General features: G+C 47.7%; 1 protein-coding gene across 6 annotated transcripts in view; it reads left to right on the forward strand.

Moving 5' to 3' along the window:
• Window positions 1-18,303, forward strand: part of LOC142818171 (nuclear factor related to kappa-B-binding protein-like) — a 57,734-nt gene extending 39,431 nt beyond the window's left edge. For all 6 annotated transcript variants that reach the window (XM_075909825.1, XM_075909824.1, XM_075909821.1 and 3 more), the window contains 3 exons: window positions 4,078-4,184; window positions 14,006-14,141; window positions 16,455-18,303. In XM_075909825.1, coding sequence (XP_075765940.1) covers window positions 4,078-4,184; window positions 14,006-14,141; window positions 16,455-16,580 — 369 coding nt within the window. In that variant the 3' untranslated portion in view covers window positions 16,581-18,303. The remainder of the gene's footprint in view (window positions 1-4,077; window positions 4,185-14,005; window positions 14,142-16,454) is intronic.
• Window positions 18,304-20,582: the final 2,279 nt, after the last annotated feature.

Below are 20,582 nucleotides of genomic sequence, written 5' to 3' on the forward strand. Positions count from 1 at the left end.
AGTACAGTACGTTACATGCACCGAATCTCCCAGTTCTCGGTGCAAGCTCCAACAGAGATGTTGCAGCTGCTGGTTTAAAAGTTCTTATTGCGCATCCTAAGATCAGGATGGGTCCACAGGTCTTTTGGGCCCTTCAATCCCTGCAATGCTGCCTCTGGGATGAAGTGCTGAGCTGAAGACAAAATGGCATCGACCACATGGCCTCTTTATACCTCCTTCCTGGCCTCTTCTAGTATGTAGCAGGTCACCTGGTCAGAGGCCAGTCTCTGTGTTTCCTGCTGGCTGCTCTCAGGTGACAGCCCCCATTCTTTGGGTGTGTCCATAGCCTATTGAGAGCCATTGTCCCACAGGGCCTCGGTAATTAGCATGTCCACAGGCTCGGCCCTGCCCAATGCTTAACCACATGCAGGGAAATCTTCAGTGTCCACACAAGTACATGCTAATAATTGCACACACAGACATTATACAAACACCAGAACAGCGTACATAGGATTAGCAGATAATCAGCTTCTATTCAATACCTCACATGGCCCCCTCCTATACCATTTTTGGAGCCAACACCCCCACCTATGGGTGCATCAGTGATCTGGCTGCTCCCCTCAAGATCCAGCAACGTGACAGCTATGTAAGCAGAGTGAGGCTTTGTGACTTCAGGGAAGATAACCCAGTCCAGATTCCTGATGATTTGGTAAGAGTGTGGGTTATGGAGTAAGACAGAGAGGGATGGAAGGAGTTTTTATCTAGCCCAGTGCCATATCAAGGGTCAGAAGGTTGGCAGAGCTGTTGTAAGAGAAGTGGAGAAAAGGAGGGAAATGGGGATTGAAATTACTTTCCTCTTCCCATTTCAACAAAGAGCTGTTTAGTGTTAGGGTGTCTCAATCAGTGTTGCTTTTAGGGATGTTAAGAAATGAGTAATCAGCTAATCGTGTAGTTGATAGAATTTCTGTTGACTACATGATTAGTAAATAGGGTTGGAAGCCAGGTTCCTACTACATTTAAACTGCAGATCTGCAGCACGTGTAGTTCCTGGACCTGGTACGAGTCGGTCCTGAGCCCCGGCTCGCACTGGGTCCATGGCCAGCTCCAAAGGCAGAGAAACGCAGTGGGCAAGCCCAGCAAGGGGCAGCCCATGGGTGGGTTTGATTTGGGATGCGGCTTCCCAGCACATCTCATTTACCTCCCATCCAGGCTCTGACGGCTGTGGGGTGGCGAGCACAGCAAGTGCTGCCCACTGCGCACATCCTACTGCCAGGAGGGGAAGCCAAAGATCTGCGGCATCCCCAGGTGGGCTGTCTGGGTTCTGGGAAAGCAAGGGGCACTTGATCCGCCTATTCGTGCCTCCAACCCGATAGAGCAAACTGCTGAAGCCATTTCAGGAGAGCAGCTCCCCTTGGCTGCTGATGTGACTGGGAGTGGCACCCAGGTACTGTGCAGGGTGGGCAGACCCCACCCAGTAATCGCAAGGCCAGGGCGGGTGGACAGTGGACACTGGGCCACAACCTGAGTGCTGCCCACACCCGCGGGAGCCCCACTTGGTCATTTGCCCTGCTCTACTTCGGGCTGCGGTGCGCCCAGGCTGAGCCACACAGCACCCGCCCACCTGAGACCCTGGCAAAGGGTGAGCTCCGGTCCCTGCCCCTGAGACCAGTGGGTTGCTGCCGCCAATGCTCAGTGTGTACTTCGGGGTCATTCCAGCTGAGCAGCACACCCCACCACACTGGCTCAGCTGCCAGAGCCTCCTCCCAGGTGCCCTCAGGGCCCGGCCAGGCTTCCTAAGTACCCAGCCTGGCTGGAGGCTCTGCCACTGCCTGTCTAGATCATGGCTCTGCACAACACTGGCAGTGGCATCGGCCTGGTTTGCCATGGGAGACCCACCCGTGAAGCGCCACCGGCTCAGCCAATGAGGCGAGTCTGCATTTCTCCGAGCCCAGCCTGGGAGCACCTGCCCAGGCTTCAGTCCTTGGCTCCTGACCCAATGCTGGGCAGCCCAGGCCCCTTCCCTGCCTGCCAGGTGTGAGCGGGATTCCTGGGAGTGCAGGGCCAGCCCAGCACATGGGATGGACAGAGAGTAGTCACAGCTGAGCTGCCCCCAGAGCAGCTGGTTCATTCCGGGTCCTTGATGAGGGGCGGGAGGTGGAAATGCAAGTAGAGCAGTCGAGTACTCGACAGACTACCCAGTAAGCCCTGGGGACTCTTGTGCATTTCAAAGCACGCACATGCGTGCAGCCCAGAGTCAGCGGGACTTCCCGCTGTCCCTGGGCTGTTCAAGGAGTTCCACATTCCTCCTTTGAAATGTACAAGAGCTCCCGCTGGGGCTCGTATACATTCCAAAGGAGGAATGCAGAAGTGCTATTGACTAGTCGATAGAAATTCTGTTGATTAGTCAATTAACTGCATTTTATCTTCCTTACCCTGGATTCTGCTGGCCACCAGGACAACAGACTGGAGACCCTTTGTTGTCTTAAATACACTGAAAACTTGTGTGGGTGGTTTTTTTTTAATTGAGTTCAGTATGAAAAAGAATAGTTGGATCCTTGTGGTTTTCCATCCTGTTCAATTTGATATTCAGCTCAGTATATTTTATGCTACCCTAGAAAGCATATTTTTTTTTAATATTCTAAAGAATTTTGTATAAAAATTGCACAACTATTATTGAAGCAGTTGCAGAAGTTAAAGGTTAGGCAGCTGAGTAGGGTACATATGGGGTTTGGGCTTCAGGAGTGATATGAGAAGCAGTCTGTTCCTGAAGCCTGGTACCAGGATAAGCAGTGAAATAAGTATAATTGACAAATGAATTTGCATCTTAAAATTCAGCATTAATTCATTACTGAGGTGAATGAGACCAGCTTACAGCTCTCAGATCCCATTGTTTCAAGCTCTCCATAGATTGGCAGATACCATTGCTTTGATATATGCTTGGTTAACATTTGGAAAGCTTTCTTTGCAGCCCCAAGGCCACGTCTACAGAGTAAGAATGTTAAATAACAAATAATTTAGTAGTCAATAGGCACTTTTGCATTCCTCCTTTGAAATGTACAAGAGCCATTATGCCAGCTTTGAAATGAACAAGAGTCCCCATGAAGCCCGGGGTCACTCCCTAGCTGACCCTGGGCTCTGTGCACTTTGAAATGCTGCTGCATGGAACCCAGTGTCAGCTGGGGAGTGACCCTGGGCTCCGCGCAGCGCTGACGTTTTGAAATGCTGCAGCAGCATTTCAAAGGGACAACACTGTACCTGATCCCAGACTCTGTGCAGTGCTGCTGTTTTGAAATGCCACCGTGGCATTTCAAAGGGGTAGTGCCACATGGAGCCCAGGATCAGCTCTGTGCAGCACTGCCCATTTGGAACGCAGCCACAGCATTTCAAAGCAGCAGTGCTGCATGGAGCTTTGAAGTACCCCTTCTCTCTCTTCTCCCCTCCTCCCCCCATTTTTGCTGCTTCTATCTGTTAGTGGCGGGGGAGGAGGGAGGAGAATCATCTAGTCAACTCAACTCTCCAATAAGCATTTGTTTATCAGATAGTCAACTAGTCCTTAATGTCATTACTACGGAGACCATGTCTATATTAAACAGGTCTGTGTGGCCAACTGCTCCCTGCCAGGGTTCTCTGATCCAAGGCCTCTCTGGTCCAGCAACATCCATGATCCTGCTGAACCACGTATGTTGCCAGATCAGGGAGGTTCAACCTATAGTGGCATAAATTCCTGTATCTTGTTGCTCAGCTCTACGAGCCTCTTTTGTATGTAATAGTATTCTCCAGAGCATTAACCACCTAGAATGGTGTCAGCTTTAGAATTTCATTTGGTGCTGCCTGCATTGAGCCAGGGATTCAGTAAGTTAACATCAGCACTTTTGTGTTTAATGCCCAAAGCCGTGCACCTAAAGCAAAGCCATTGTGAAGACGTAGGGTTGATCAAGCAGTAGGGTGAGGTGGTTAGAAGTTAGATTTCATCAGAAAAACTGAGAATTGTAAATTTTTACATCAGGACTTCAAGTGGCATCTGTATGTTTTCAGGTAGGCTCTTCACTGAATTCCCCATTACTCCCAGAATTGTCTAATATTCTTCCATTTCCCTAGGGTAAATTGCCAGCTCGAATCACGGTGCCTCTGTCAGTGATCAGCCAGCCAGTGAAAGGCAAGAACGTCGTGACAGCCCCCATCATCAAGGGCAACCTCGGGGCCAAGTGAGTAATGTGCAAACTTCCAGTTGTTCGAGTGATGTCCCCATGAGTGCTCCACGTAAAGTGTAGGGACGTTGCAGAGCCACGGAGCGGAGCTTTTTTTAGCAGCTGTCAGCAGGATGCACATGCGCATGGCAAACCTCGTGCTGCGTTTAGTATGGCACCTCACACACATGGACTGGCCCCCCTCACCCCTTCTTCAGTTCCTCTTCTGCTGTCCTTGGTCATGGACAGATCTCTTCATTCTCCTCAACAATTCTCCTCAGGGAGAAAAATCTGTCAGCTTTCCTTTTTCCTGTCAGTTTTTGCTCTTCTTTGACCACTGCTGCCTCATTCCTTTTAAAAATATATAATTTTTTTTCCCTGTCATTGCCTCACGGAGCTGCCGCTTGTGCCGGTGCCTGCTCCTCAGTCAGCCAGACACCCTGCCTCCCTCCCTCCCTCAAAAAATAAATAATGAAAATAATAAACAAATAAAAGCAGGTAGGCAACATTTGAAGAAGAGACGTGAAACAAACAGTGAAACATACGCAGTGACTCTCTCACCCCTTCAACCCACGTAGGCGGCGCAATGCTGTGTTCCTCTAGCTTTAAAAAACGTCAATCATGTCGAGAGCCCATAAGAACATAATATAAGAACGGCTGTACTGGGTCAGACCAAAGGTCCATCTAGCCCAGTAGCCTGTCTGCCGACAGTGGCCAGCACCAGGTGCTTCAGAGAGGGTGGACCGAAGACAATGATCAAGCGATTTGTCTCCTGCCATCCTTCTCCAGCCTCTGACTAACAGAGGCCAGGGACACCATTTCTATCCCCTGGCTAATAGCCTTTTATGGACCTAACCTTAATGAAATTATCTAGCTTCTCTTTAAACTCTATTATAGTCCTAGCCTTCACAGCCTCCTCTGGCAAGGTGTTCCACAGGTTGACTACACGCTGTGTGAAGAAGAACTTTCTTTTATTAGTTTTAAATCCACTACCCATTAATTTCATTTGGTGTCCTCTAGTTCTTCTATTATAGGAACTAATAAATAACTTTTCTTTATCTGCCCTCTCCACACCACTCATGATTTTATATATCTCTATCATATCCCCCCTCAGTCTCCTCTTTTCTAAACTGAAAAGTCCCAGTCGCTTTAACCTCTCTTCATATGGGACCCGTTCTAAACCCCTAATCATTTTAGTTGCCCTTTTCTGAACCCTTTCCAAGGCCAAAATATCTTTTTTGAGGTGAGGAGACCACATCTGTACACAGTATTCCAGATGTGGGCATACCATGGTTTTATAGAGGGGCAGTAAGATATTCTGGGTCTTATTTTCTATCCCTTTCTTAATAATTCCTAGCATCCTATTTGCCTTTTTGACCGCCGCTGCACACTGTGTGGAAGTTTTCAGAGAACTATCTACGATAACTCCAAGATCTTTCCTGATTTGTCATAGCCAAATTAGCCCCCATCATACTGTACATATAGTTGGGGTTACTTTTCCCGATGTGCATTACTTTTCACTTATCCACATTAAATTTCTTTTGCCGTTTTGTTGCCCAATCACTCAGTTTGGTGAGATCTTTTAGAAGTCGTTCACAGTCTGCTTCTGTCTTGACTATCCTAAACAGTTTGGTATCATCCGCAAACTTTACCACCTCACTGCTTACCCCTTTCTCCAGATCATTTATGAATAAGTTGAAAAGGATTGGTCCCAGGATTGACCCTTGGAGGACACCACTAGTTACCCCTCTCCATTCTGAAAATTTACCATTTACTCCTGTCCTTTGTTTCCTGTCTTTTAACCAGTTCTCAATCCAAGAAAGGACCTTCCCTCTTATCCCATGGCCATGTAATTTACACAAGAGCCTTTGGTGAGGGACCTTGTCAAAGGCTTTCTGAAAATCTAAGCATACTGTATCTACTGGATCCCTCTTGTCCACATGTTTAACCCCTTCAAAGAACTCTAATAGATTAGTAAGACATATTTTCCCTTTACAGGAAACCATGCTGACTTTTGTCCATTAATTATGTTCTTCCACATGCCTCACAATTTTATTCTTACTATTGTTTCGACTAATTTGCCCGGTACTGAAGTTAGACTTACCGGTCTGTAATTGCCAGTATCACCTCTAGAGCTCTTTATATATTGGTGTCATGTTGGCTACCTTCCAGTCATTAGGTACGGTAGCCGATTTAAAAGATAGGTTACCCTTGGATGAATGCCATCTGGTCCCGGAGATTTGTTAACATTAAGTTTTTCTATTTGTTCCAAAACCTCCTCTAATGACACTTCAATCCGGGACAGTTCCTCAGATTCATCACCCACAAAGGACAGTGCAGATATGGAAATCTCCCTAACATCCTCAGCCATGAAGACTGAAACAAAGAAATCATTTAATTTATCCGCAATGGCTTTGTCGTCCTTGATTGCTCTTTTTATATATCGATTGTCCAGGGGACCCGCAGGTTTTTTTAGCAGGCTTCCTGCTTCTAATGTACTTAAAAAACATTTTGTTGTTTCTTTTTGAGTTTTTGGCTAGCTTTTCCTCAAACTTTTTTTGCTTTTCTTACTACATTTTTACACTTGATTTAACAGTGTTTATGTTCCTTTCTATTTATCTCACTAGGATTGGACTTCCACTTCTTAGAAGATACCTTTTTGTCCCTCACTGCTTCTTTTACATGGTGGTTAAGCCATGGTGACTCTTTTTTAGGTCTCTTGCTATGTTTTATAATTTTGGGTATACATTTAAGTTGGGCCACTATTATGGTGTCTCTCAAAAGTTTCGTTGCAGCTTGCAGGGATTTAGCTCTAGTCATTGTGCCTTTTAATTTCTGTTTAACTAACCTCCTGATTTTTGTGTAATTCCCCTTTTTGAATTTAAATGCCAGAGTGCTGGACTGCTGAGGTGTTCTTCCCACCACAGGAATGTTAAATGTTGTTATTATGGTCACTATTCCCAAGCGGTCCTGTAACGGTTATCTCCTGGACCTGATCCTGCGTTCCACTCGGGACTAAATCGAGAATTACCTCTCCCCTTGTGGGTTCCTGTACCAGCTGCTCCAAGAAGCAGTCATTTAAGCCATTGAGAAATTTTATCTCTGCTTGTCTTCCGGAGGTGACATGTATCCAGTCAATATGGGGATAATTAAAATCCCCCATTATTATAGAGTTCTTTATTTTGGTAGCCTCTCTAATCTCCCTCAGCATTTCAATGTCAGTATCGCTGTCCTGGTCAGGTGGTCGGTAGTATATCCCTACTGCTAATTTCTTATTATTGGAGCATGGAATTACTATCCATAGCGATTCTATTGAACATGTTGATTCATTTAATATTTTTATTTCATTTGATTCTACATTATCTTTCACATACAGTGCCACTCCGCCACCCACCCGGCCTGCTCTATCCTTTCTATATATTTTATATCCCGGTATGATTGTGTCCCACAGATTTTCCTCATTCCACCAGGTTTCAGTGATGCCTATTATGTCAGTCTCCTCCTCTACGAGGTACTCTAGTTCACCCATCTTATTAGTCAGACTCCTAGCATTTGCGTAGAAGCACTTTAAAAATTGCCATTGTTTGTCTGCCCTTCCCTGATGCATTGGATTCCTTTATATGCGGTTGTTTGTCTGCTCTGGCCCATAGAACACTAGGACTGGAAGGGACCTCGAGAGGTCATCGAGTCCAGTCCCCTGCCCTCATGGCAGGACCAAGCACTGTCTAGACCATCCCTGATAGACATTTATCTAACCTATTCTTAAATATCTCCAGAGATGGGGATTCCACAACCTCCCTGGGCAATTTATTCCAGTGCTTAACCACTCTGACATTTAGGAACTTTTTCCTAATGTCCAACCTAAACCTCCCTTGCTGCAGTTTAAGCCCATTGCTTCTTGTTCTGGCCCATCGTTTGTCCTCTCCCCTCCTCTCTTTCTGACTACAGCTTAGAGAATCTCTATCAATGGATTCTCCTCTAAGAGAAGTCTCCCTCCGATTTACGTGCATCTCTGCACCAATTGGCTTTTCCCCGTCTCTTAGTTTAAAAACTGCTCTACGGCCTTTTTAATGTTTAGTGCAATGCTGGTCTCAGACAAACATGTGGATTGTATATACTGCATGGGGGAAGTTCATGTACCCCAGAAATGAGAACTGTGCCTCGGTCTCACCTCAAGAGCTGGAAGGCTAGGGAGCTCCAACTCCGAATAATTTTATTTGAGATAGCAATTCAGCCTGAGGACTCTAAAGCCTGTCTGCCATTGGGGCAGGCTCCCAGAAAGACTGCCACTTCACTGTTGCCTCACAAGTGGGCTAAGAAGGGGCTGTCTCCCTCTAAATCCCTGCCCCCAACTCCATCCCCTAGAGTGGTTGGAGGGAGCAAGATGAAAACCCCTGGCACTGGGGAATCCAGGGCTTGAACCAGCACCGCAGTCACCTCACCAGGCGCAGCCCAGCACTGAAAAGAGCTGCATCAGCACAGGAGAGCTCTTGCCAGCATGCCTGCACTCTGGTGCTGGTGTTACTGAGAGACGCAGTACTGAGATGTGCCTCCGTTGAACAAGCAGTCCTCGCATGAGGGACTGTTGCCAAATGCGAGCTCCTGGCTCAATGCCACCCCTCATGGAGGCTCCAGCACAGGTACATTACAGCCAGGTAGACACAAGCAGCAGGCAGGGTGTTTCACCTCCTCCCTGCAGAGAGGCTTCCCTGCTGCCTTTCTCACCATGTGTTTCCCCATGCTATGCGAGGTCTCCTGTATTCTGAGCGTGCTTCCTTTGGCCAAGACGATCAGTGCAGTATGTTTTTTATCACAGTACTCGTCCCCCACTACCATCTTTACTGTTACTATTACCACGAGAAACCACAATACCTTCCTTGGTACTTGGAGTGGCCATACTCACCACCCTGCTATCCTCCCTACTGGTCACCATGAGACCACTGTGGTCCATGGAGAAGACTTTCTACTGCACCATCTATCCCGGTAAGGAGACTTCCTCCACCCTCGCTCTCTCGCACTGTGCCAACCACTGTGGACTCAGAATTAGAGGAGGGTCAGTTCCCAGATGAACTCACTGAGTTACAGGACCACACAGAATTCCCTTCTGATAACTCTTCATCATATCCTGACAAAGCTATAATACCAGATGATACTCACCCGACAGACAATCTAAAACAAATCCAAGACCTGTTTAAGAGGGCCAAGATATCCATCTGCACAAAGTCAAGGAGAAATAACATCAACTCCTAGAAAACACCACTCTTCTTTGCAGGGAAGAATCACACTGCCCATCGATGAGTCTATCATGGAGATTTCCAATTAAATTTGGCAAACCCCTGCCTCAGTTCAACCGTGTAAAAAGGCCAACAGGAAGTACTTCATGCCACCAAAAGACTTAGACTTCCTTTTTTCACATCCGCAACCAAACTCTGTCATCATGGACACTGCCAATCAATGTGCAAAGGCCCCTCAGGCCAGATCAGCATCCAACAGGGAACACAAAAATGAAACCTATTCAGAAGAAAGGTGTGTACTCTTCAGCCACACTACAGCTAAGAATTGCTAACTACGCAGCATTGCTAGTAAATCATGACTTTGAGAACTATTCCAAACTGGCTGAGCTCATGGAACATCTACCAGATTCCAGAAGTCCCATACTCAAGTCAGTCATCCATGAAGGGTACATTGTTGCTCGTACAGCCCTTCTTTCCTCAATAGGTGTAGCTGACACAGCAGCCAGGGCAACAGCCACAGCAGTGGTGATGAGAAGGGCTTCATGGCTTCTATCAGCCAGTGTACCCAAAGAACTCCAGTCAAAGATAGAGGACCTTCCATTTGGTAAGTGCAAGCTTTTTCAACTAGTACTGATGAAGTCCTGCATCGCAGCAGGGACTCCTGCACTACCCTTCGTATACTCAAAAAAAAACAAAACCTCATATATACCCCTCCATGCTGCTGAAAGCATAATACAACAAAAACAGAGGCTGCTACTATGACTGCGCTCCACAAAAGCCATATAACTACAGTCGTAGACAACGACCCCAGAGGAAGCGCCTACCTCAAGTCCTCCGGTCTCCTCCGATACTCAGGCAGAAAAGCAGCAAATTTGAAGATTTGGTTGAGGGCCTGCCCCACCTCCCAGTTCATCCTTTGCCAGAGAGCCAGTACCATCTCTTTACTTAGTTCCTTTTACCATCAATGGAACATTATAACATCAGATCAGTGGGTCTTAGAAATCATCTGCAAAGGATACGTCATTCTTTCACGTCACTTCCCCCTACCCGTCCCCCCTTCCCCGTCCTTCAGGGACCCCTCTCATGAGACTCTTCTCAGAGAAGCAATCAGCCACCTCCCACACTTGGGAGCGATAGAGAAGGTCCTGGACATCTTTCGAGGGAGAAGTTTCTATTCCAAGTATTTTCTAACACAGAAGTGCACAGGGGTTGGAGACCCATATTAGATAGAGATCTAATAAGCTAAACAAATTCCTGCAGAAGCAACAATTCAGGATGGTAACACTGGCCTCGATTATACTGGCTCTGGATGAAGCAGACTGGTTTGCAGTCCTCGACCTTCAGGAAGCATATTTCCACATTGCCATACACCCATCACACAGACGATACCTTCGATTTACTATGGGTGATAACCACTACCAGTACAGAGTCGTGCCATTCAGGCTGTCTTCCTCCCCCAGGGTTTTCTCAAAGGTCCTGGCTGTAGTCACAGCCTATCTCTGACAGCAAGGCATCATGATCTTTCTATGCTTAGACAACTGCCTTATAAAAGGCCAATCTCAGGTGGTGACTACCACTATGGTCACCAAAACCAGGCGGCTCTTCAATCATCTGGGCCTCCTAATAAATGAACAGGAGTCAACCCTTCAGCCTGCACAGGGCATAGAGTTCATTGGGGCCTGTCTTGATTCGTTGTCTGCCAGTTGACTCCCACTTCACCAATTCACAGCCCTATGCGATCTTATCAACATATTGACCACAACTCCTACTGCTACAGTACTTACCTGTCTCCAGGTAATGGGTATACGGCTGCCACTGCTTACGATGTGCAGTATGCACGCTTCCATTTCACAGCCCTACAATACTGGCTAGTGTCAGTTTACAAGCCCGCTTGTCATCCCTTGCACAAGTAAGTCACAGTCCCAAAGAAGGTACTAGACTCACTTACATGGTGGACAGGACCCAACAACCTCCTAGTAGGGCTTCCTTTCCATTGGTCTGAACCACTGATGCCTCTCTCATTAGCTGGGGAGCACACCTGCATCAACATGCAGTCCAGGGCATATGGTCGCAACATGAGTCCTCGCTACACATCAACCTGTTTGAGCTCAGGGCTGAGACGACTGAGTGCAGCACTTTCTTAACATCATTGCCAACCACATCGTTCATATACTTACCGATAATGACTCCATGTTTTATATAAACAGGCAGGGAGGAGCTCGTTCCCCATCACTCTGTGCCAAGATGATCCTCCTCTGGAACAGGTGCATCCACCATGGGATCACCATCAAACCCTCATACTTACCTGGGGTGAACAACTTTCGGGCGGATGCTCTGAGTTGCAATTTTGCTATCGATCACGAGTGGGAACTACATCCTCTGGTACCTCCATCTTTCGTCACTGGGGAATCCCAACCATAGACCTTTTTGTGACTCCCCACAATACTAAGTGTCTCCAATTCTGTTCGAGCCAAAGTAGATGGGATCTCAGGGCAATACATTCCTTATCCGCTGGAATGTGCTGCTGCATTGCACCTTTCCACCCATTCTACTCATTCCCAGAATTCTACATAAGATTCAAATGGACAGAGTGCTGGTCATACTGATAGCCCCATCCTGGGTCAGATAGACTTGGTTCCCATGCCTACACATGATGTCCATAGCCATGCCATATCGTCTTCCATTTCGTCATGACATCCTATATCAGGATTGGGCAAACTGTTCCACTCCCAACTTCAAACCATCCACCTCCATGCGTGGCTCCTGTTTGGTTCCACAGGGCAGAGTCCCTATGCTCAGAACAAAGTAGGCCATCAGCTAGGACTGCCTACCTGCAAAAATGGAAACGATTTTCTGCCTGGTGTCAGCAGACTCACACCGACCCTCACAGGGTACCGCTCCATCAGATCCTCAATTATCTGTGTCATCTTAACACTGGAGGGCTATCGGTCTTCTCCATGAAGGTACACATTGCAGCAAAATCAACTCTTCACGAATGAATAGATGGCTCGTCTGTCTTTGTACACCCCATAACAAGAAGATTTCTGAAGGGCCTCCACAACCTCTACCCTCATGCCACTTCAGTTTCCATGGCTTTCCTCCCTCCCCCTTAAAGACATTTACTGAGCAGCCACCTGGTCATCAGATTACACCTTCACTAGGCACTACGCCATAATGCTGCAACTGACAGCTGACTCAGCAGTGGCTACTGCAATATTATCCGCAGTTGCTAACAGTGATTCTGATTCCTATCATCCATTACTGCTTTGTAGTCACCTTATGTGGAACACCCACCGGGACATCACCCGAAGAAGAAAAGGAAGTTACTGACTTGGTGCAGAAATGATTGTACTTTGAGGTGTGTCTCCCCGTGGGTGCTCCACAACCCTCCCTTTCTCCCCTCTCCTCGGAGTCTTAGTTACTCTGATGTAGAAGAGGAACTTAAGTGGAGGGAGGGGAGGGTCATGTGTCCAAGGCGCCAGACTGAAGGCAGTGTGAGGCTCCTAGACAACTGTTGAAAAAAGCTCTTCTCCCTGACACATCTACACCTTATGTGGAGCATCCATGGGGGGGGGACACCTCAAAGAACAGTCGTTGCCGCACAGAGTGAGTAACTTCCTTTTACCAGCATCTCCCTAAGTCCCACACACGATCAGGTCCATGAGATCTAGGAACAGAGTTTGGACAAAACTGAAGTCTACCGCTGCACATCAAAATCACAGGGAATTTGAGTGGCTATGTCCATGTTGCATGATGTAAATGTTTCTTGCTCAGTGCTCTAGGGGAAGATATCTCTAGATGACCCCTCTGAGGGCTTTGCCCTGGGGGAAAATTTGTTCCCTATTCTTAATTTAGCTGTCAGCTGTGCGCAGATGAAAGAGGAAAAACACCCTGATGAAGTATGTAACCCTGCTCGTAATGGGAGAGAATGTTAGAGAGCTAGCACAAGTTATAACTGCATCAACATAGACCTCATCAGCATGCAAATAAGAGGCCATTCCCATTTTTTGAATCTCTCTGCATCTGTGCAGCTATAGCCAGCATGACCAGGGCAGGAAATTTCACATGCTGATTGCTAGGAGAGTGCTTCATTCCCCACTGTCTGGTTTAGACTAACCCTCAGACAAGAAGCAGGGCTGAGCCTCAGACCTGCCAGTGTTACAGACATGAAGTTCCTTTTGCCGTGCAGAGTGGTGTTAGCATAGCTGATTTGTTTTAACCTATGTCAATACAGTCAAATGAAAAACTTCATGCCACTGCTGAGGTTTGTGGCTTTTATCTCTTAGCAGCTGAAGAGTAGTTGAGTCAGTGACCAGAGCTGCATACAGACACATGCTTTTATACCAGCTCAGCAATTCCTGCATTTAGTTAAGTGCAGGTGCACAACATAACCATATTACCATTTCCAGGTACTTATGAAAATTCCCAGAGCTTGGTAGTGATAAGTAACTCTTGAAAGCAAGGATGGTCCCAATGTCCTGCTCACAGCTACATCGGGGGCAGCGTGTAGGGATATGTGGAGAGTCCTGGGTTGAGCATCAGTGAGTCCAGTTGATTCAGCCCCTTTGCATAACTTTTGACATTTCAATTGGTTTCTGCCTTCAGCATCAGTGGACTGGGGAGGAATATCATCCTGACTACAATGCCAGCTGGGACAAAACTTATTGCTGGAAACAAGCCAGTGAGCTTCCTGACAGCACAACAGTTACAGCAGCTGCAGCAACAAGGGCAGGCCACGCAGGTAAGGATACTTGGCAAGACTTTAGGTCTTTGCTTTAAGACTCTTCACTGCAGTAGCATTTTCATGCAGGTTTTGCCCATGAAGACACTAGGGTCCATGGACATTTGGTACTCATTCTGCAAATGTATGTCCGTGGTGTTTGCACCAGGCACATTTAGTTCATTTTCCTCCCTCCCCCCTCGCCGTTTCCTTCTGTTTATATCAGGCCTGCACAACTCGGAAAACGGCGAGGACCATATTACTCCAAAGAAAACAGCTGCGGGCCGCAAGGGTAGGTTTTGGGGGGAGGAGGGGTGATACTTTATTAAGAATTTTTCAATTAAATCAGGCCTGCACAACATATGGCTCCCAATGCCCTTCCCCTCTCCTCTCCCAGCATCACCCTGTCCCCCCTCCCACTGACACTTCCCCCTTGCCCTTTCCCTCATTGTCTCCACTTGGCCCCCGGGCATTTGTCTCTCCTGCACCCTGCTCCTTGGTGCCTTCCCCTTTCTCCTGACCTGCCCCCCTCCCCTCAGCACAAGTCCCTTCCCCTCCCCTACCTGGCTTCTGCCTTCCAGTTTGTGGGGCTGCCGGAGCCTTTTTGAATCCGGCGTTCACCTGCCATGACATCACAACGCCATGTCACACCAGCATCCTGGTGTCTGCCGGCATCCTGCCTTCTGGCTCACACCCCACCTCCTCACGCCGGAGCTGCACGCAGGCAGCCCGGCGGCGAGAATTGCCACACTTTCCCCTCCCCAGCGATGCTCCGCTCCTCCACCCGGCCAGCAGCTCAGATGGGGCTGTGCTGCCTGTAGTTGTCACGGGCTACACAGTGAGTGCCTGTGGGCCACATGTGGCCCGCGGGCCGTGTTGTGCAGGCCTGGTTTATATAACATCTGGATTTACTTTGTTTTAAATGTTAATGAAATGAGCTGCTGAATATCAAGGATGAAGAAAAAACATTTATCAGGCAAGCCGGCAGCTTTTCTCCCTCTGCTTTGCTTGGGGCTAAAAGAATTGTATCTTAAGCTTACAGATACTTTGCACGTCTCTAGCACCTTCCAGCCAGAGATCTGCTGCTTGAACTCTCTCCTGAGACAAATTATATCCATGTGCCTCAGTTTCCCGTTCATAAATTTGATATAAGAATAGTAACTGGGGGTTGCAGAATATTTTGAGAGCCTATGACACAAGGCCTGTTGAAATCCAGAGCATCTAACAGATAAAATTCCTTTGGAAAATCTGAAAGCAGCTGAGATTTGGGGTTTTTTCGAACTAGTGGTTGTTCCTTTTTCACCAGGATCTCTCTCTCTTCCCTTTCCCCCTACTTCACCATCACTGGATGCATTGAACTTTCTGTAGCCCAGTGGTCTCCAGCCTTTTTAAGCATGAGATCACTTTTTTTGAATTTAAGTTCAAGCCAGGATCTACCTCAGACCCAAATACTATTGCTCCACTTCCTTCCCGCCCCTTCTCTAAGGCCCCACCCTTGCTCTCTCCATCCTTCCTCCCTCCCTCCCTCCCTCCCTCCCTCCCTCCCTTTCACCAGGCAGGGGAAGAGGGTTGGGGGAGCAAGCTCTGGTCTTGGATTAAGTGATTTGGAGTGCAAGAGGGCTTTGAGCTGAACTTGGGGCAGGCATTTGGGGTACCGGAGGGGGTTCTAGGTGCAGGCTCTGAGAGGGTGTTTGGATGCAGGGGTACTTGGGGCTAGGGCAGAAGCTTGGGGTGCTGGAGGGGGGTTCATGACTAGGGTAGGGTTTTTGGGATGTGGGCTCTGACTGGGCAGTGCCTCCCTCAGGTGGTTCCTGGGTGGTGGTACACACCCCTGCCCCTGCACCACTCCCAAAAGCAGCCAGCCAGCTCCCTCCATCTCCACCCCCCCACACACACTGCTCTGTGGATATAGGATACAGGGTGGGAGAGGGGGCACCTCTGCCCCTCTTTTCCCTCCCCTGCCCAGCACAGAAAGCAGGAGGCTCCTGGAGGTCAGGGGAGGCAGCTCCAAGGCAAAGGGTGGGAGATGTGTAGCAGTCGGGGGAGGGGCAACTGAAGTGCAGGCACTTGACAACCTCTTGACCAAACCAGTCAGGTTCACCTGTCAGAGCCTCCAAGATCTACTGTATAGATCCCCATCTGCTGGTTGGTGCCCACTGCTGTAGCCAAACTTCAGTCATGACTTTTGGGCTAACCTTAATCTTGACTGTGACTGAAACAGTTGAAAAGTATGCCCTGAATTAGTGCTCCTGGCCCATTGGGATTGATGCTGTGTGCTCATGTGACCTCATATTGTGCTCTGGTGTGAATTAAATACTCTTTCATTTTGCACAGGTGCGAATTCAAACTGTATCGGCCTCTCATCTCCAGCAGGGAACAGTGTCGGGCTCTACCAAAGCAGTCTCCACTGTTGTTGTGACAACAGCGCCATCTCCGAAACAGACACAGGATCAGCAGTGAACATGAGCTGTGAAAAGGGAAAGCTTTCTAAGAACTTCTCTGGCCCTGTTGTCCACCCCATCCATCATTACTCAGGGCTTCTTAGGTGCTAACACAGACCGTACAGAGCAAGAGGCAGAGATTGTACCTGTGCCAAATGCGAAACATGCTGTTTGCCTAGAGTCAGAGTTGTGGTATTCAGTGGAAGCCTCAGTAGAGCAACACAGGACTCCGTACTTAAGAAGCTAAACCTCTCAGTCCAGAGTTGTAAAATCAAGTTCTATAACAGTAACTAATTAGAGATTTTATTCCTCTTTATTTGCTCCTTGTTCTGATCACCTTTTTTGCAAATGCTACCATTGCATTATGATATGGGTTAATTGTAGGCAGTCAGTCTAGGCTCTTCTTCAAGAGGGATTGGGTGACTCAAATCATGGACAAGCTTTGTTCTTGGTCTTGGAGTCCCGCTTTTTGTTCCCTTTATATCCTGTGGTGATGGATGTGGGTGGTGGCTGGTTTTATTGTTGGGGCTTAGCCTGCATGTAGTACAAATTCTATATATTTATTTTTATAACTTCTCTCACTTTCCAGCTCAGATTCATTATTGACTGCCATCACCTTTTCACATTTTTGGAGAAACTTTCCCTTTGTTATCCTTGCAAAGGCCAAATAGAGGAGTCCCTTCCTGTAGCATGCCTGATGAAGATCTCTGCTGTAAAATAGCTAGTAACTATTGGAAGGGAGACTGCCCCCATGAGTCTGATTGCGAATGTGTTCAGAGCAAGGGAACAGTAAGAGCAATCTGCCAGGGAATTTTTCCTCCTTGCATTTCTCAGTGACTGAATTGTTATCAGCCGGAGAAGATCACAGAATCCTGTTTAAAAGGAAATGAAAACAAGCGGTCAGTTCTATCGGAGTTGCATTCACTATGACTCAATCAGGTGAAGTGTTTTAACCCATGTTGATGATGGCCTGGCCTTATTTGATTTTTTTAACCTGTCTACAGTTTTTAGCTTGATATGCAAAATCCCAACAACTTGTATGTTAAGTATCAGGAGATGAACTGATTTCTGCTCCCAACTCTGACATCACTGGATTTTTTTTCTCTGAGTCCATAGGAAGTGTCAGGGTAGGAAAAGAACAACAATGCAGAAAGTGGTTTTATTTACAACCTGTGTTCTATAGCTCTATTCACCTGCCACTTAGTTCTGACTGCTATCTCCCTTCAATTCTAGATAGACCATGAGGCTACATCTACACTGTAGCATTTTGTTGGCAGAGGAAATGCATATGAAGCGCTCATTAGCATTTCTCGCACTCATTCGCATAGTCTCTTCCAATATGTTCTGGGGAAGAGGTTTTTGCAGGGGGGAAAAAAGTGTAGACAGGGCCATTTTGCACAAAATATTCCTTTTGCACAAGATCCCTTTTCCCTCAAAAAACCTCTTCCGCAAAACAGATCAGAAGAAACTATGCAAATGAGAGTGCGAGAAATGCTAATGAGTGCTTCATTTGCATTTCCTCTGCCAACAAAATGCTACAGTGTAGATGTAGCCTGACAGTATAACAGCAACATTTTCTTTCACACAATGAAATGAAGTATAGTGGGATTATCTGATCTTCAAAGGGCTAATCGACTCTGTTCGTCTACATGTATAAGTTTCTTTAACATTGTTCCTCTTGTTTTTTAATCCACTGTTTGCCTTTGATACTATCATTGAATATAGTCTGTTTAAAAAAGAAAGCCCTGCTGTTCACTATCTTTGGTTACCTAGTTCTTGAGTCTGAATTCTGCGTGAAAGCATCAGTTGTAGCTGACTCAGGTACTGTGGTCTGGGCAGCATGAGGCTTTTGATCGAGTTGAGGCCTTGTATGTTGTGTATATTCTTCTAACTACATCCAACCCGCTTGGGAAAGTCAGATACAAAAAATATTTTGAGGCAGGTGGCAGCTGCAATTGAGCAGAGCTATATACATAAATATAGCATTTTAAAACACTCTCTCGAATTATGGATTTGTGCACGTAAAAAACAAGACCTGTAATGATAAATGCAGGACAATGTAGCACTTTAAAGACTAACAAGATGGTTTATTAGATGACGAGCTTTCGTGGGCCAGACCCACTTCCTCAGATCAAATAGTGGAAGAAAGTAGTCACAATCATATATACCAAAGGATACAATTAAAAAAATGAACAAATATGAAAAGGGCAAATCACATTGCAGAACAGGAGGAGGATGCGGGGGGGGGGGGGGGAGGAAGGAAGGTAAGTGTCTGTGAATTGATGATATTAGAGGTAGGGAGAGTGGGATGTTTGTGAGTTAATGGTATTAGAGGTGATAATTGGGGAAACTGTCTTGGTAATGGGTGAGATAGTTCAAATGTTTGTTAAGTCCTTGTTGGCAAGTGTCGAATTTTAACATGAATGACAGTTCAGAGGATTCCCTTTCAAGTGCAGATGTAAAAGGTCTTTGTAGCAGAATGCAGGTGGTCAAGTCATTGAGAGAGTGTCCCTTCTGGTTAAAATGGCAAGAAACTGTTTTCTCTTTGTGATCTTGTCTGATATCTGTTTTGTGGGCATTAATCCTTTGGCGAAGTTAATTAGCAGAAGTCGACTCTCAATCCAGTTCAAGACTTGGAATTCATAGGGGTGCGACGAGTTAATATCAGCCTGGGCATACCTGCCTTGGCAAAGATTCGATGCGCACTCAGCATTGTCCCCACCCTACTTGTCAGCCCCAATATGACAGTGCATACTTGCCTTCAGCTCCTGGGCCATATGGCAGCCACCATCTATGTGGTCCAGTATGCGTGCCTACACTTCCGAGCCCTGCAGCATTGGCTGACATCAGTCTATACACCATCGCTGCATTCTCTGCACAAGACAGTTGTTATACTGAGACGTGTCCTGGAATCTCAGAGGTGATGGACATCCCCCAGCAATCTGCTCAAGGAGATACCCTTCTTTCAACCAGAACCATCAGTCCAAATCACAGCTGGTGCCTCACTCATGGAGTGGGGTGGACATCTACAGCCCACACAGTACAAGGCAAATGGTTACCACACAAAGCACTACTCCATATCAATCTTCTAGAGCTCGGAGTGGTCAGGAACTCATGCAAGCACTTTACCTCATCCATCACTGTCGCGCCCCCCCCCCCTCCACTGGGGTGGCCGCCCTCATCCGGGGCATCCTCCAACCCGCTTGGCCTCAGCCTTTTTAGGGGAAATATGGCCCACTGGCCTCGTCCCAAAGTTCACTGCCCCTGCGGTAGGGGAAATACGGCCTCACGGCCTGGTCCTCAACACGCAGGCCCGGAGGCCTGGTCCCAAAGTTCGTTATCCCAGCCCCCACTCGCCGGGGTCTCGGGCAGCAGGGGTAGGGGGGCCCAAGCCCTCCCTCTCCACCAGGCCCCGACCCAGGGCCCTACGAGCAACGCCGCGGTCCCACCTGCTGGCGTTGGTCGGGTGGCTGTACTGGCACTTCCCCAGTCAGCGTCGGGGTCGGCCGTGTCCGGTCCGGTGCCTGGGTCCCAGGGGGTCGGTCGGCGGCTGGGGCCCGGCAGCGGCGCGTTCAGCTGTCCTGGCGACTCCCTCTCTGGCCGGTGGGCGCTAGCTCCAGCTCAGGCCGCAGTCTGTCCCTTCTGAGCAGGCCAGCAGCCTTTTATATCTCTGCTCCCCTCGGAGCATGCCCAGTAGGGCTGTGTGAGTGGGGCTCTCTCTGCCCCCGGCACCAGGTGGTTTCCCTGGGCTTGAGTGCGGGGCGGGGCCGCCCCGTCACAATCACCAACAGAACAGTCGTATCCTTATGGATAACAGGACCACCATGTTCTACATAAACATACAGAGAGGAGCACATTCCCGATATCTCTGTGTGGAGGTGGTCTGCCTTTTGAACTGCTGCATCCAATGTGGGGTCACACTAAAAGCAGCATACTCACTAGGGCGAACAACACCTTGGCAGACGCTCTGAGCTGCAACTTCGCTAGTGAGCACGAGTGGAAATTCCACCCACAGGTATTA

The sequence above is a fragment of the Pelodiscus sinensis genome, chromosome 26 (assembly GCF_049634645.1).
Source record: "Pelodiscus sinensis isolate JC-2024 chromosome 26, ASM4963464v1, whole genome shotgun sequence".
In the NCBI taxonomy this organism is placed as follows: domain Eukaryota; kingdom Metazoa; phylum Chordata; order Testudines; family Trionychidae; genus Pelodiscus; species Pelodiscus sinensis.